The sequence below is a fragment of the Ambystoma mexicanum genome, chromosome 12 (assembly GCF_040938575.1).
Source record: "Ambystoma mexicanum isolate Mex_15411 chromosome 12, UKY_AmexF1_1, whole genome shotgun sequence".
NCBI classification, from domain to species: Eukaryota; Metazoa; Chordata; class Amphibia; order Caudata; family Ambystomatidae; genus Ambystoma; species Ambystoma mexicanum.
In genome coordinates, this window is record NC_090936.1 from 806,962,798 (window position 1) to 806,980,287 (window position 17,490).

The 17,490-nt window shown below is 44.7% G+C and overlaps 1 protein-coding gene across 2 annotated transcripts in view; it reads left to right on the plus strand.

Annotated features, from left to right (window-relative positions):
- Nucleotides 1-14,750: 14,750 nt before the first annotated feature.
- Nucleotides 14,751-17,490, plus strand: part of METTL25 (methyltransferase like 25) — a 1,210,930-nt gene continuing 1,208,190 nt past the window's right edge. Inside the window, exon 1 of one of the 2 annotated variants that reach the window (XM_069629316.1) lies at nt 14,751-15,079. In XM_069629316.1, the coding sequence (XP_069485417.1) occupies nt 14,833-15,079 (247 nt within the window). In that variant the 5' untranslated portion in view covers nt 14,751-14,832. The remainder of the gene's footprint in view (nt 15,080-17,490) is intronic. The other variant, XM_069629315.1, reaches the window with a different exon arrangement.

Consider the following 17,490-nt stretch of genomic DNA (forward strand, 5'->3'; position numbering starts at 1 on the left):
CACTCTGGTTTTGATATTTGTGCAATCTTGTGACCTTTAGGCACCTCTTTTCTTTTCTTCCCCCCGGTAGGTATTCGTTACCGCAACATCCATTTTGATACCAACGTTGCTTCATCACAGGGTATCATTTCCTCCACTCTGAAGAATGTTCATGATCATCGGGTTCTATTAATTTAAGATCCGTACGCGATAATTGCAGAAGAGCACATAACATCTTTTAGAGACTCAGGTAATTTCTCTGTCTGTGCTCTCTCTCTTTTTTCACTCTTTATCTCGTTATGACTACATTTCATAGATTCTGTATTTTCCAGATTCACTGAAAGATATACTTCTCCCCTGTTTTTATAATTTCTTTAATGTTATCTTTACTTCAGTGTCCTGCTTCAGTCACTCCTGCTCATGCTCTGCACCAGGGTCTTGTTTGACGTCTTGACCTCCTGCCTTTGAAGTTTTCCCCCTCATTCATTTAGGGTAAGGTTCCCCTTCTAGGCAGTTTAAATTAGTAGTCTTAACTTAAATCACTGATCAGCCTTAAAGAAATTATGGTTTTTTTAATTTAAACTTGTCAACCCATGATTTCCGTTTGAGAAGCATACAGCATGTGATATTATGTTTTTGTTGTAATACAATTGATTTTTTTGTACAAACTATACATTTCTTTATGTGATGGAGTATTTTGTCTGCTTCCCCGTAGGGAATTTCACTACTTACTTTGCCCCGAGGAAGGCGGTTTTCCAACACCAGTGGCCTCACAGGTGGCCCGCCGAAACGTCCTAACGGTCTCAATGTCGAATGGAACTTAAATTCTGTTCCCAATTGCTTATTGATTTATTCTCTTTGAGACCTTTTTCTTTCTTTTCTCTTCATATACCAAGTGAAAAGTGGACGTTGGCAGACCTGTATATTGCTTACAAGTGCATTTATATTTTGCCTAGACCAATTGGCGGACTTTCATAAAATGCACTTAGATTTTGCTTAAACCGTAATTGCACTTAGATTTTGCTCAAATTATAATTGTATGTCTTTGTTGAAAGCAATGAATTTTATGTATTTGTTAAACACACTCTCTCTTTTTTGTGAAATAAATAAGTCAGAAAGAAAATACGTTTTTCTTTGTGTAAAATGATGTTGCTCTATGCTTCTTATGGTGACCTTGGGTTGTTCTAAGTTGGAATAAGTAGGATATCCTGCTGGATACCATTTAAAATCATTTCATAAATTTTCAAATTTAGTCTTTACGGCTTTTGAAACCCTTGTTATGTGAATATTGGTGACCCCATCATTAGCTGTACCACGTTTGGGTCAGTCCCCATTTTGTGTACCTTATAGAGTTTCTCAGCCTTATGTTTACAAGCATATCCAAGGATGCATGTTCCCCCCTATCCTGCATCTCCTCCCACGTTATGAACTGGCCATTCGGGAAGACATCACGAAAGCAAGTTACATTCACTCGCTTCATAAAGGTGATATAGCTTTTTCCACTAGTCAACGGAATTCCCGGTATATAAATGACCGGTAGGTCTGGAGAGTAAATTACCTCACCTTTAGATTTGTGCTCAATACGGTCCACGCCCTGCAGGTACATTCCACCATGTTATTTACTCTGGAAGTCCAATCGGGTGCTGTCAAAATGACCGACCACACAAGGAATGGCATCGCCAATGCTGTTTCCACCTCTACATGCCTTCTGTCAACTTCGTCACCAAACCAACAGAGGAGGAACTCTGCTTGAGCCACATCGTAGTAAGTTTCAAAAACTGGAAATGCCAAACCCCCCTCAATTAATGGCGCAACTAATTTCCCCCATGAAATTCTCGCCTGCTTCCCTGCCCAAATGAACCGCAGTATCAGATCTCAGATCCAGAAAATATTCTCTGGGTAGCTGTGATGCTGGAAATGCATCGGAGGGACAGGGCCTCCGTATCCTTGTCCTTTACTGCTTTTTATTGTGTGTTCTGTCGTGTTTTCCGCGCAGGAGTTCATGTGGGACTCCTGGCGGTGCAGCTCTCTTTCTTTTGGTTTGGTGAACGGACCCGTGGGATACCCTTATGGCACCCATGGGTGGGGGTACAACCCTGTGCCCCTAGTGTATGTTTTTGGGCACCTGTGGGTGGCCCACAGAGCAGGGTATGGGCTGGTGGCAGCTCCATGCTGAATTTGACAGGTGCACAGGGTATCCTCCATTTTGGGATAATCCGGCCCTGCCATTGGGATCCGTTAATTCCTGATGGAAAACAAGATGGCCCCGGTGGCCTCTTGCTTTCTATTACCCATTACCTTGTTTTCCCAAAGTCCTGGGAAGCCCTGACTCTGTCCCTTCCACCTGACTGGCTGTTGGGTGGAAGTGCCATATATGGTGTTGTTGTGAAGGCCCAGTCGGACTAGCTGGAGCTTTCCCGGTGATGTATGTTGTGGGTACCTCCTGTGGGTGGGACCTGGGTGAATAGAGTGTGTGACGAATATGCATTCTGTGTTGTGGGTGTCTAGTATCTGGTGGTTGACACAATGACGGAGACAACCCTGCCTGAAACCGGTATGAATGCAGCTTGGAGTGTTGAATGGCTTGGTACTTGTCCCAATACACATAACTTGTTGTGTGTGTCTGGAGAGAAGTGAATGGCCTGAATACCTCGTGTGCCTGATTGGCTGCCTGCCTGCATGAATGCCCGTAGTCGTGATTGGATGCTTGAGTGTGACCCAGCGGAATGAATGGGAGATCAACAGTATCTCTGGGGACCTCTCACTGCTAGGAATCGTGTTCAGAAGCTGAAGTCCACTACAACGAGTAACTGGATTAACTGACGCTTGACCTTGAAGCCCTGCTGGACGAGAAGAAGTGCTGTTGCTCTCCTTCACAATCTGAAAGCTGCTGTGCCTCCAAGGACTGACCCAGAGAGGACCTGGTAAGGCGCCCTCTTCCCGAGCTACGAGGGACCATCGTGCATAGCTGATCTTTGCCAACGCTCCCTGGTAGACAGACCTTCGACAGGCTGCCGACCCGATACGGGGACTGCTGAGGAACTCCAAGGAGAAGCACTCGGACTGTTGTTCGCCACTGTTGACGACCGCCGTCGCCGACCGGAGCTGCCGTGCTCCTGTTTGCCTAAGAACTTCCATTGATCATCGGACGCTCTCGTCTGCATCGCCATCCGCTTGTCTCCCGCTGGAGAAGGCCTGACCGTTGACGCGCCGAGGAGCATCCACCGGTGGGTTTCCCTGCCATCTACAGACCGCAGAGACGCCGACGACTCGTAGCCCTTGCTGGGCCACAGTTCTTCATCATCTCTTTGCGGTCCAGAACTATTGTTACCGAGGTGCCCCGCACGCCTCTTCCTTGCAGGACGCCAACGCTCTGTCGTCGACGAGCACCGCTAGGAACGAAGCTGTCACTTCCCTGCCGAAGTTCACCCTGTTCACCGTCGATTCCCCGACACCGAACGCCAAGTTCCCCGACACCTCTCGACGATCCGTTGCTCCCACCTGAAAGGGAGGCACTCAAGAAGGATCAGTCGGTGCATCGTCGGAGAACTCTACTCCACCAGGTACATTGGGGCGGTAAAACCTTAATAGGAAGAAGTAAGACTATCGAACATTATATGGACTGGGCTTGTGCTATATATCTTTATTTACAGGTTGCCCAGGTGGGGGGATCTCCACACAGAACTGTGTCTAGGTAACGGGGCCAGTATTCTGCCTATTGTTTCAACCATCTTACGTTCCTGCCTATCTCTATTGCTGGTTTACTCATTATTGATCTGTGTGACATTTTAACCGTACAGTTGATGCACTTTAATGAGATTTGATAACATTAGTGGTACCACTCTAGACGTGTATATATTTATCATTATTGACTTCCAATTACAAAGTGCGTTATTGTGATCGTGTACATACCTTTCAATATTAATTATATAAAGACTGTGTTTTCAGTAATACAGTGTGTGGACATTCCTTTGTGGGGGTTCGGGGACTACACTGTACTTAAGAACCAGCCCACATCACCTCCTCAGAAGCTAGGTCTTGATTGCTCGTCCATTGCTACCTTATAGAGAATTTTGGCTGGGGTCTTCTGTGCCTCTCCTCTACCATATAGAGAGCGGAAGTACAGACACCCCCTACCAGTCTTTACAGTAGCACCAACGGGACTTTGAGGAACACATATAGAAATCGTGGTAGCAGCACCTTTTTAAGGTATCCCTACATATTATCCCCACCAAAAATATCGCCGTACATATGGTCAATTTGTCTCGCCATAAGCGATATTTTTAGGGGGGATAATAAATAATGCAGAGTCCATGACTCAATATCGCCGCAAAAATATGGCGCTATTTTTGTATCGCCATATTTTTGCGGGGATATTAACACATGGAACCCATTTTAACTGAGGAAATACTCCCATAGTGGGTAAGTGGTAAATCCATCCACCTAGCACCCACTATTTTAGCCTATTCCACTACTCTCTGGTAGTTATGCTCATAAAAGACAGTTGGTGCTCAGGTGATATTTATCCCTAAATACAGAGTAAAGTACTCATGCCACTGAAACCCCCACCTCTCCACATAGCGCTCGGCACTGTCTGTTAGTGGAAAAATAACTGATTTTGTGGCATTAATTCTGAGCCCAGAGAAGTTTCCAAATGCCAGTACGTCCTGCATAATCGCGTGAGGTTACGTTTGGGATCAGTGACGAGGAGCACCTTGTCATCCGCGTAAAGGGAGACAACCACTCTGTGGTTACAAAGTTGAACCCTCTATGTAGGTGGCATTCCCTGATCATCTCAGCTAACAGCTCTATCGCCAATGCAAATAGCAACGACGATAGAGGGCATCCCTGCTGTGTGCCCCTTTTCAGCATTATAACAGGGGTAAGCTGACTATTCACTCTGACCCGGGCACTGGGCAATGTGTACAGTAACGAGACTAACAAAATAAACTAGTCCCTATCCCCATCCTACATAATACTGCAAATAAAAAGGGCCATTCTACTGAATCAAATGCTTTTGTTGCGTCTAAAAGCGCTGCCACAATTGAATCGTCTTGCTGTAACGCTGACGATCAACCCAAACATCTTACGTAGTCCATAAGAAGTGGAGCGTCCTGGTATAAACCTGTGTTGATCTGCATTTACTGACCTATGCATTAGTGGTGCCAACCTGGATGCCAGTATTTTGGCCAGAATCTTGTTATCCAGATTGATAAGGGATATAGGTCGGTAGGAAGAGCAATCATCTGCCTCTTTTTCGGTTTTAGCAATAGCACTACCACTGCCACTGTTGGAGGGGACCCCCCCCATTGCAAACTAAAAATTACTAATAAAAGGCATTCACTTTTTTTTCGGTGACATGTTTTCGACATTATGGCATTCGAAAAAATGTCATTCGAAATACTCACTAGGAACCACCTCGGATACCTTACCTACTGTGTGGGAAACCAAGAAATAGTCTAGTCGGGATGCAGAATTATGGACAGAAGAGTGGAACGTGTATTCTGTTTTCTCTAAGTTCCTGGCTCTCCGGACATCATAATCCTACCAAATCCAGCAAATATCCTGCAATTGGCATGTCATTTTTAGTACCGGACAATGAACCCCCCCCCACTGGATCACTCCCCCAGATCAAGGGCTCAGTTTTCTCCTAATTGTGCAGCCCTATACACCGATGTACCCGATGAATGCAGGCATAGGAGCTCCTTCTCTTTACAACACCCCTAATCAGGTTCAATGCAGCACAGAAGTGCCGAAAAAGCCCCTTACAGGCCCACAAGACCATACAGAAATCCAAGCTGCAGCACAAGAGCAGACCCCCTCCTCGTGTGTCAATGCCACACCACATGGTTGGAGGCCAAGCAGGCTGCTGCTATCGGCAAATGTCCGCCACTCGCTGCAATAATGCATGTTGTTCTCCAGCTGGCAAGGGTGTCCCGGGGCTTCTAACACTGCCTCACTTGGCCCGCCCTCCCGGGTCTCTGGAATGGTAGCAGAGCCTCATCCATGCTTGTGCAAGTGAAGGATAGCGTCTCCCCAGCTCCGATGGCTCCAGTAGCTATGCATCGGTGCCTGACGCGGGTGCCTCATCCTTTCTGGGCTTTGCAGTCAGCGAGCAGCTCTCACCCGGCCTTGCATGGGACAAGGAGAACACCACGCTCCCCACTTCAGTCACCTTCATGGGCTGCATGCACCCACCAGGAATTCCCACAGAGAAGCCCCGCCTTCACACCGCGCTGGCTGCGTATGCCCTGCTATCTCCGTCTCTAGAGCACTTCTATCCTCTGAAGTTGAACCAGGTCAAACATAAATCATTCCCATATCATGTGGGTCATATGTAGAAGCGATGGCAGTTTAATCGGAGCAGGATAAAGACTGCATAGTATAGGATTGCCCAGAAGCTCACATCCATCTTGAATCGGTTCTCAAGCATCCCCCTCTTAAAGAGTATCCTGACAGTAACCTGCAGAATGGACTTATTCGGGTGTCCAAATTCTTGCAGGGGCTTGGCTATTTTTTGTTCCTAAAAAGGACACCCAGGAACTCCGACCCTGTATTTATTACAGAGGATTTAACAGGGTCAGCATTCAGGATATGTATCCCCTGCCTTTAATCAAGGACATACTGGAGGCTGTTCGGGGGGCTGCCTTCTTCACCACACATGATCTGTACGGTGCATATCACCTTATGAGAATCTGCAGCAGACATATGGAAGACTGCATTTCAGACGCCTTTTGGCCATTTTCGAATATCAGGTCATGCCTTTTGGACTAGTCAAAACCCCTGCAGCCTTTCAACGCTTCATGGACAGGCTCTTCCCTGATTCACTGTATCATTCAGTCATCATCTATTTAGATAACATACTCGTGTTTTAAACCACCAAGGAGCAGCACCAGGAACACCTCAGGGAAGTGTTGGAACGGCTACGCAAACATCAACTGCTAGCTAAGCCACCCAAGTGTCTGTTCGAAGCCACTTATATTCCCTTTTTGTGTTTCGCTTTGTCTGTCAGGGGCATACAGATGGATCCACAAAAGACTACTGCTATCCTTCAATGGCCCTCTCCCTCCTCAGTTAAAGACATGAAACGCTTTCTAGTTCTTGATACATTTCCAGTAAAAATTTGCCAGAACTTCTCGGCTATTTTGCTTCCCATCAATGCTTTATTGAAGGGTGTTCCATTTTCGTGGACTAAAGAAGCTGAAGAAGCCTTTGGGCTTCTCAAATCTCAGTTCTGCGAAGCACCCATTCTCAAACAACCAGATCAGTCTATTGCCTTCATTGTTGAGGCTGACACATCCTACGGAGCAGTTCTTAAGCAGGCATACAATGGAGTGGAAAATCCCGTCGCATATCTTTCCAAGACGTTGAGTTTGTATGAGCTGAATTATTCCGTCTTGGAGAAGGAACTCCTTGCTACCAGGTTAGATTGATCGGAGTGGCAACATCTTTTACTCGGTGTGGTACACCCATTTGAGGTGTGAACTGACAATAGGAACCTCTAGGTCCTACAGCAAATGGATTTCTACAATGCCCGGCAAGCTAGGTGCGCATACTTCTTTGCACAGTTTGACTTCTCCATTACTTATCTTCTGGGCAGTCAAGACATCATCGGTGATTGCTTACTGAGGTCTCCTGAGGTTTCCTCTAATATTGTTCCTCCTTCTGAATGGATCCTCCAAGAGAAACAGTATTTTGTGATATCTTCCTTCCTACACAACGTCAGGGAAGCTTCTTTATTTTATTTATTTAATTGGTTATTTATAACACGCTTAATACCCAGAGGTTTCTAAGCGCGGACCCGAGGATCGAACCTGTGTTGCGCCGCATCGTCTTGCTTCCAAGACTGGCGCGTTGCCCCCGAGCTATCCTCCCGAATCTTCTGTATTCGATTCTTCTAGACTTGACGGTTACAGTCAGCCTGTTACCAAGGAGGATGGCCTGCTCTTCTCTGGTGATAGTTTAGTGATTGCCTCTTTGTCCCTGCAACAAGAAGTTCTCTCTTAGTGTCATGATTCCAAAGCGGCCGGACATAAGGGGATAACCGCTACCTTGTACTTCCCACCGTCAGACAAGACGTGAAGGAATATGTCGCTACATGTCCTGTGTGTATGTAAGGAAAGTATACCACTACCAAACCCATCGGTTTACAGGAACAAAGGCCTACTCCCACACATCCATGGATTCACAGCTCCACTGACTTTGTCGTAGATCTATCTCCGTCCCAAGTGTGCTGCCATAATGGTTAAAATAGATTCATCCAGCAAGATTGCCCATTTCTCCTCTTTGCACAGTGTTCCTTCGGCTCCTGAGATGGCCAGGTTTTCCTTTGGGAAATCTTAATAGTTAATGGCCTCCCTTCAACCATTTTGTCTGATAGAGGCTCTCAGTATACCCCTCGCTTCTGGAAGACACTGTGAACTACTTGGTATTGAAAGAGATCTTTCCTCCGGTTACCATCCCCAGACTAATGGGCAGACGCAGTGGGTCAATTACACCATGGAGCTGTATTTCTGCTGCTTCAACAACTCCAATCAAGATAACTGGGTGGATCTATTACCTACAGCGGAGTATTCCTACAATAACACCATATATTCTGCAACTAAGATGAGTCTGTTCTTTTGCTCTTATCGGGTTCATCCACATGTCTTCCTGCCAGTACTTATAATCCTTCTTGTGTTCCTTCAGTTGACTAATGGGCAGACGCAGTGGGTCAATCACACCATGGAGCTGTATCTCTGCTGCTTCAACAACTCCAATCAAGATAACTGGGTGGATCTATTACCTACAGCTGAGTATTCCTACAATAACACCATACATTCTGCAACTAAGATTAGTCTGTTCTTTTGCTCTTATGGGGTTCATCCACATGTCTTCCTGTCAGTACTTATAATCCTTCTTGTCTTCCTTCAGTGAATTCCCTCCTGGATGAGCTTAATCGAACCCATGAACTGGTGTATGACAATTGCCGCTTTTTCACATGTAGATTGGTCAATTTTGGAGAAACCGAATCAGCCACGCAGCCTTTAAGAGAATGGATTAAAATAATCTCAGTGACAGAGTCGGTGATCGTAGAAGCTATTAACCGGTAAGAATCTGAACTATCCTCTGACCATGACTAGATCCCGCATTGATGCTAGATGTGGGGGTGGAAAACCGCAACCCGTGCGATTATCTAAACAAATGGGTTTCCCCAAATGAGTTCCCTATAATAATTAGCTGTTCAGACTAAGAAGCTAATTGAAGTCAGTTAGAAGGATGTTTGAGAGAAGAGATCGTAGAGCACCGCAGAGATGTGTGATGCAGTAAGGTGTTTACTGCAGGTAGCCCAGATTGATATACAGAATATGGGAGCTACTGTGAGATTTATGCTCCCCAACATATGGATCTTTGATATCCAATGTGTGCTATCTTTTTGTTGTAGGGGAAGATATCCAGAGCTGATGGAAACATTGTCGCCTTGGGATTAAGAACCAGCGTTGTCAAGCGGAACTGAACATTAATAGTTCAGGCTGTTTGATTGTTTATTTTAGAATGGAAGAGTGATTTTACATACCACACGCCCCCGATGAATTTCCTATATTTAACACAAGGGAAAGAAACATGTTGGCCAAATGATCACATGTATGTATGAATATGTTGTTGTTTATGAAGCTGAGGATGTATCTTGGCATGGTTGTAACAGTATGAATGGTATGCAAGGTAAACAGTGCTTATGAATGAGGTATGATTAGTAGGAGACCACACAGTACTAGACCTCTGTTTTGGGTAAAATCAAATTCCCTTTTTTCTATGTTGTGTTCTTGTGTCTAGTTTCACTCTTTGGTTTAATCAACCCAGTGTATTTTTTATGTTGGAGGACAGGGTTATTATTGCCTTGTGTTTTTTTAATGTGTAATTTAATAATTAAAATATGTATTGTTTAAGATATTCCAAGTGTCTGTATTCGTAAAGTTACGGTACATTCCATTAAGGTATATCTCTCCCCTGCTGTAACAAAGGTGTTTATACCACAAGCATTTTGTTTGCAAAGTTAAGGTTTCATACCTTATTGAAGGGCCTGCTTGTTGGTGTGGCTCCCTTCGGCCTCGCTTCGTTGGTTGTTGTATGACAATCTGGAGCACAGTAAACAAAGGTATGTCTTCCGACAAATACAGAAGAGATGTTCACGGTTGTAATGTTGGTACTAGGGTGTGGCTCTTAACAAAATACTTGCCTCGCTGTCAAAATCTTATTTCAAATACAACTCTTATGTTTGTGGTTATTCTCAATTTTATTTTTCTGTTGATCTTCCCAATATAGATTTCGTTGCAATGCGGTCGATAAGATACAGTGCGAGGTGAGCAGAACGGGATAATATTATGCAGGCTAGGATTATTTCGCAGCTAAAGATTTACTGTGGTATAACATTTGAGTATTACACAAATGGTTGTAAGACAACTAACCGGTGCAAAAATAAGGAATAGAGAACCTCGCTAGTATGAGGCTGTAGACCTAACAGGAGGGTCTCACTGAGCCGGGTAGATGCATGTGAATGAAACAATGACCAGATCAATCCTATAAATATGGAGCCTGCCTGACTTTTGAAACTAGAGAAATTCAGCATACTACCATTGCGCGGGTACATTTCTGAACCATCATTGTTGAGTATGCTATGCTAGTGTAACCGTATCTCGGCCATAAACCTAGATGTTTATGGTTTGTTTGTATCCCCCACAGGATGTTTTTTCTTGAAGGAGTTTCCTTCCCATACTTACCAGACTGCATGTTACTACAGTCGTAGGTAAGAGTATATGCCTGGTCTCATCTTTCATTATATTTATCGATCGTAAAATTGATGGTCATATCAACAGCCATAATAATAGCTGTTTTGTATGTTTCTTGGTGAAGTAGGGAGCTACTTGGTACTACCGTCTACGAAGTGAAAAACACAGAACCTTCTTTAACAAACTTCTTTATGAATTCCATGTTGTGTTGAGAGTCCACCAAATCAACAGTGGTACATCTACAAAATGATCAATAAGTGTAAAGGAAAGAAACATGTTGGGTTACGTGATAGTATTTGTGTAGTGCAATTTATTGTTAGTATTTGTGTAAATGTAATGTATTGTTAGTGCAAGTACTGTCTGTATTATCAGGTTGATAGATTCTTTCTTGATTTAGAAGAACACCTTAGTTGAGCTTTACCTTATTTACTTTGCTGTAGTTGAGATTGTATGGGTTGTTGGTGATGATATTTTGTATGGATGTGCGCTAACTGATTCTAGTAATAATTGCTATTTATGAATTGATTTGTAATGTTGTGACATTGTAGTCAAGATTATAAGCAACGTAATATGTAGTATTCTTCTCTATTTTAAGTGTATTACCATTTTACATTTTTATATGAATATTAAAAAATGCAAGTCATTTATTCTTGAGGGTAATTTTAACGTTTGTTACCCTTTTTGTTTCGTTTTCTTGGTGTGTTCAAGTTGTCTTCTACATCACAAAGGTAGTAAAATACAACACGTTATTGCCCACAGTCTTTTGTATACAATGAAGTGTTTTCCAAACCAGGAATGACTTTGGTGCTATTTGTCCTGGAATTCCTTCTTAAGTGTGTTTGAAATAGTCTTTCAAACCTCCACTTTGTGCTTCCCCACCCTTTCTTTGTAGGTGCAAATGGGCAATATGGTAAGATCTGACCTCGAACCCCCCATTACTCTGGTTTCCTTTCTATACACTTTGATCAGGCAGTGAGGTTTCTGTTGTAGCCTTCGTACTGTTCACCATGACCGTGATACAATCTTTTTGAGATGAGTCTTCCTCTGCCATTTCATCTTTTACTTCTATGGATGTTAATTTCCTTCTTCGCCAGTGACACGATGTGGCAAAATGTCCAATTTTCTTGCAGATGGTGCATTCTTTAACTCTGGTCAGACATCATTTATCAATCTCAAGATGTCTGATACTCGCACATCTGTGGCATCTTAGAGTTGCTCAAGGTTAGTTGCTCTCTTCTCTGTCATTCAAAGACTTTTCTCTTTTCACTTGACATCGAAGGACATGCAGCTTGGCACTCTGCAAGCTTCACGCCAGTTCTTTGCACCAGAGTGTAGTCTCCTCAGCCGCTTTGGCGATCTGAATGGCTTTGGCTACCCTTAGTTCTTTTTCTAGTATGTACTTGCCTTGCGCTTTCCTGCTATTTGTGTGCATCACCAGCATTGTGGCAGATCATATTTTCGATGTTGTTCCCTAACTCACATAATGCTGTATTTCTTGCAGTCCTGCGACATAGTCATCCAGAAGCTGTTTTATCCTACTTCCTGGTGTAAACTCATATTTGGTGCAGTAGCGTTCTCCATGTTGGAGAATATCTCAACTATCCTCCTGATGGCTCCACAAACACACAAACGCACATCTTCCTAATCTTCGACTGGTTCTGGTTTCAATCTGGCAAATATTCTCTGCCCTTGCACCCCCATCACATTCAGTAGCATGGCCTTCATCCTTTCAGGGGCTTAATCTGCCCCTCCCAAGGCATCCACAAATGTTGTAAATAGTGGTTTCAAAGAGGCCATGGAATCACTAGCCTATCTGGCGTCTGTACGGACGCCGAGGGTGGTGTTGCTCCTTGCATGCTTCTTCTGGCGCTTTCTGTGTGGCCACTGGTCTAATCCTGACCTTGTCACCAATTATGTTTTGGCCTGGCAATGATGACTAGCAGGAAGCTTTTATTTTAACAGGGTAGAACTATGTACTGGGTACACGGATTAAAAGCACTTTTATATTATATATGTAGAAAGGATGAGGTTCTGCCAGTCCCTCTGCAAATCTATGATGCTTTAGAGTGCCAAGGATGTGACTGCTCTCCTCCAGAATGCCCCGTCCAGCATGGTGCCCTGGCACTCAAAATCTCGCAAGATGTCCAGAGCAGCTCTCAAGACTAGTGCTCCAGAGAAATCTTTCTTACAGAAACTGTTGACGCTGTATCCTCCACTTCTCATTTGTTTCTTTAAAAACTCACTAAGACTCTACAGCTGCTGCCAGATCCACATTCTGTATCAGCAAGGAGACAGACACCATGCTACACTTCCACATTCTAAAATGGCAGCTAATCTGTGTCACTAAGGCTATAAATCAAAAACATCTAGCACAGCTACGCACAGTGGCATAGCAGGGGGCCGCCAACACGTGTCCTGGGAGGGGGGATCCTAAGACTAAAAACAATTTTTCTTTTATAAGTACTTTAAAAACAAACAAAAATAAGTCAGAGGCTAACCATTATTTCCCCAAAACCCTGCACTGAAGAACTTCAGGAATAACAAGCAGCTAATCTGCTAACCAGGTTCATATCCACAAAACATGAAGAACAATTGACAAGGATGGTGGGTATACTGCCACATGGGAGGGGGCTAAAGGAAATTACAACATAGGCTCCTCTGAGGTAGGAAACGCAAAGGTAAGTACCGAGACCAGGAAGAGCGACATGGAAGCAATGCACCTTGCCTAGTATAGTGTGCCGCTATACAGAGAATCTTGAAGTGCCAGAGTGTGTGGGGTGGTTGGCAGAACTGCGGAATCCCCGAAATTGCCCCAGGTTCCGTGTTTACATGGTCTTCTCTGGGGAAAGAGCCGGATACCTCTGCGTTTATTAGGGGATGCAATTAGATGGGGCTGCTGTCTTCCATCTGCAGGGATCACAGGATTCCTATGAGACAATGATGTTCAAGCTCGCAGGGCCGCCACTGGGTCATTGATTATTAACACCTCTTTGTAACGTTAAGTGATAAGATCTGAGGCAGCATTATCTATTTCACATTGGGAACCCAAAATAAAGCCACATGTAAATATCCAAGTCTGCGCCCTTCTTCAAGCCAAACACAATTTAACGGTCTCCTTTCCATTATCTCAAACTCACAATGCGTTTATTATGGGGGCTTTAAGTGCCTAATGTTTGCAAAACCTTAACGTCATTTTTCAGCTTTCTTTACTTTGCACTCTGAAATTGTGATTCCTCTACTCAAGATTTATACATTTGTAAAGTTGTTTTATTAGGATTTCTGTACTCCACCAGTCATTTTTGTAATATAGATTCTTAAAAGCAAAATAACACATACTCCTGAGAAAATATGCTGTCGAGTGCTTAAGTTGAAGACTGGTCTGAAATCCCAGCTTCACCACTTAAATGGAGTGTGATCCTGGGCAAATAATGTTATCGGCTGTCACATCTATAGATCTGTAGTGAAAAATGTACGAGGGACAGGTTGTGTCTTGATCTAATAATTAAACAGAACAGATCTGTCCAATGGTTTTTCGTTGACATAACACGAATACTTATAATTTACCCAGATGGAAATAAATTGGAGATGCAATTGCAAAGTTATCTTTTTTTCCTTTAGATTCCGAATGCCAAATATTTATTTTGGCGTGTGTGTAAGTATGTGCCCCCTTTTTTGAGCGAGGGTGTGGAGAGCGCATATAGGTCTGGACTGGGAAGGGGACCGATTGGTCATTTTGTTGACCAGTATTTATTGACGGGCCGCTTTAAAACAAAAAATAAAAACAAATAAAAATAAAAAAACACACACGTCAGAAACGTCTTTCGTAGTTGCCAGGGCGCAAGTTTTAAAGATCGTTCCGCTAAAAACATTTTTACCCATTTTACGGAACACGTAAAAAAAATAAGGTAAAAAGAACTTTGCTCGGGAATGGGTTTTCAGGAGCCGCACGCAAGTACTGCTGGTCGAGTACTGCGCCGTTGTACAGGAGGCGAGGCCTGCGTTGGGCGGGGGATGGGTTTCTACTACCGGGACTAGCTGCAACAACCAACAAGAAGCCACTGTAGAGTAGCGGCAGCGTTTGCCCGCCATGTCGTTCTCTTACCACCGCCCGCTTGAGGCACTGGGGACGCCAGCCGGTCCGCTTTTACTGCAGAGACTACTGGCGGTGAGGGATTTCCTATCTGTGGCGCTGCCTATAGCAAACGCGCATACGGGCGATTTCTACACACGCGGGGTGTGGGGAGAGCTGGTAGGCGGCTCGCCCGAAGCTGTGCTGGCTGCGTTCAGTCGGCACCACCCGCCGGAGCCACGTCAGGAGCCCACAGTGAGCTGGGGTAAGTTCGAAGGAGAGCAATAAATAGCGGTGTCCCGAGGGTGGACGTGCGATCAACGACACAGACCTGCCTCCTGGTCGTACTTCCACTATGTTCCCCCTCCCCCTTCTGCCTTCGTCATCACCTCCCGCCTATCTTTCCCTTAACCCTTGAATACCCGATTAACTGTCTAACCCCGCCCCCTCCTGTTAGTATTTAAGTTTTACGTGCATTGATATACGGGATGTTCCTTGTTGCCTCGTTTAGACCCTAAAGAAGTTTACGGAGTCGTGAGATGGAAATGGGACACACAACAGGGAGCAGTTAGCAAAAGTATTTTATTATAGGGGATTGGCAATCCAATTCCATGCGCCACAGATCTGAAATACAAACCTATGTCAGGTGGCGACTTTGTTTTGGCACAACTTAATATTTTGCTTCTTTCCACGCATCCCTTACCGAGACTCCTTTACCCGCCAGCTTTGCTCACGAGTGAAACAATACTTTGTTTCAAGTGGATAGTGGTCGATGTGGAGAAGGAAGATTTTTTTTTCTTTCCTGTAGTATATCAAGTTTTTAATTGGACGTCATTTGTTGTGCCAGTATTACAATGTGTTCTGCTTTCCACAGGACATTACATCAGTAATGTGTACTTCACTTAAAACCTTTGGAGTGCTGGTAAGCAGCAATTGCCGTCAAGACCCTGTTGTAGAAATCCAAGCCTGCTTTCTAAGCTCTTTAGCAATACTTACTTAGAAGTTTTGCTTTGTGATAAAGAGCCATGGATAGGGTTTTAAGTGAAACTCTTAATTAGAGCCTGCAGAGCACAACGCCTACTGCTGGTCTGCTCAATAACTGAAACCTCAATGAAACATAACAGTTCTGGAATCGGAATGTGCATCTCATCCAAAGAGAATAAGTAACCATAAGAACACGACATATCTTCCCATCTAAATGAGGAAATACAACATATAGGAAAAGAGGACAATTATTAATTTAAAAAAACAAAGACAAAGTAACAGAGTGAACCAAAATTCCAACATTTAAAAACATGGTCATCGCATAAAACGTACCTGCGTTCTCATTGCACAAAATCTTTCAATTGTCCTGAAACCTGTTGGGGGTCGCCGGCCATGTCCATCCGGCAGGCGACCCCCGGGGTGCTGCTTCCTCACAGCACCCAAACAGGCCCAGCGCCTGTGGGAGTTTGGGGCCCGCCATGTCCATCCGGCAGGCCCCGCGGCGCTATGGGACACCAGCGCCATCGGGGTGGGGGCACAGCCTGCCAGGGTCCTGACCATGCGGACCTCGGCCAACGTCCTGGCACGAGAGTCCCATGGCAACAGGGCCTGCAGGCCTGTACCTCCCACAGGTAAGCCTGCGGCCTACATCCTTAATGAGACACAGACTCAGACCAACCTTCCACGGAGTCTGCAGCCGTTCTGTCTCACGTGCCTGCAGGGGCTCCTTTTATTAGCTTGGGCCATGACACAGTCATGGCCCATCTTAAAGGGGCAATACACATGGGAGGGACACATCCCCTTAAAGGGGCAATACACGCAGGAGGGTCACCCATCACAGAACCCTCCTCTCTCTAAAGCTAACTCTAATCCCATCAGGAACACCTTCGTCCAAGTCATTACTTTTGACACTCTCATCTCCCTCTCTTCCGACTAAGACACCACCACTATCACACCTATTACATCCCTCTGTCACTTTTTGTAGGGAGTCAACCTGCCATTTAACCAGACCCCGCATCCTTCCACAATCACCACTCCCTCTCTCACAGCAGTAATGCTTTCAAGACATTTAATTTCCACTCAGAGATTCTTCAACAACACCAAATCACCAACAGCCCATACCCTATCCTTTACCCCATGACAATAATCAAAAACCTTTTTGTAATGCTCCCGATCCTACTTCACCACTTTCAATAACTTCTCCCGGTCCACGCAAACCGGGACCGCTGCACCCAACCACCCAGGGCATAATATAGTCCCTAGCTCGTGGCCCTTTAACGAAGCAAAAGGAGATACCTTTGTCACTTTGTGCAGCGTGGTGCAATAACCCCAAACCATCTGTCTCAATACTGCCCGCCAAGGTAAAGCAGCTCTCAATGCCAACTGATTCCTCACTTTGATGAACCTTTTCACCCGTTCAACTAGGCCGTTTTGCCCTGGGGTGATACAAAGTCGTCCATGCATGTGATATGGAATAATAATTCAAAAACCTCTTAATCATCTCAGAGGAGAACTGTACTCTGTTATCTGTTACCAGCACTCTGGGAAACCCCTGTCTGAAAAACACATTTTCTAGAAACCTGATAAATTTACTTGTAGTGGCTTCCTGTCACACCCCTGGAGAATACACAACTCCTTGCTAGCCACAGAAGCCAAATGGTGTGACCCCTCCACCCTTGGTTGACATGGACA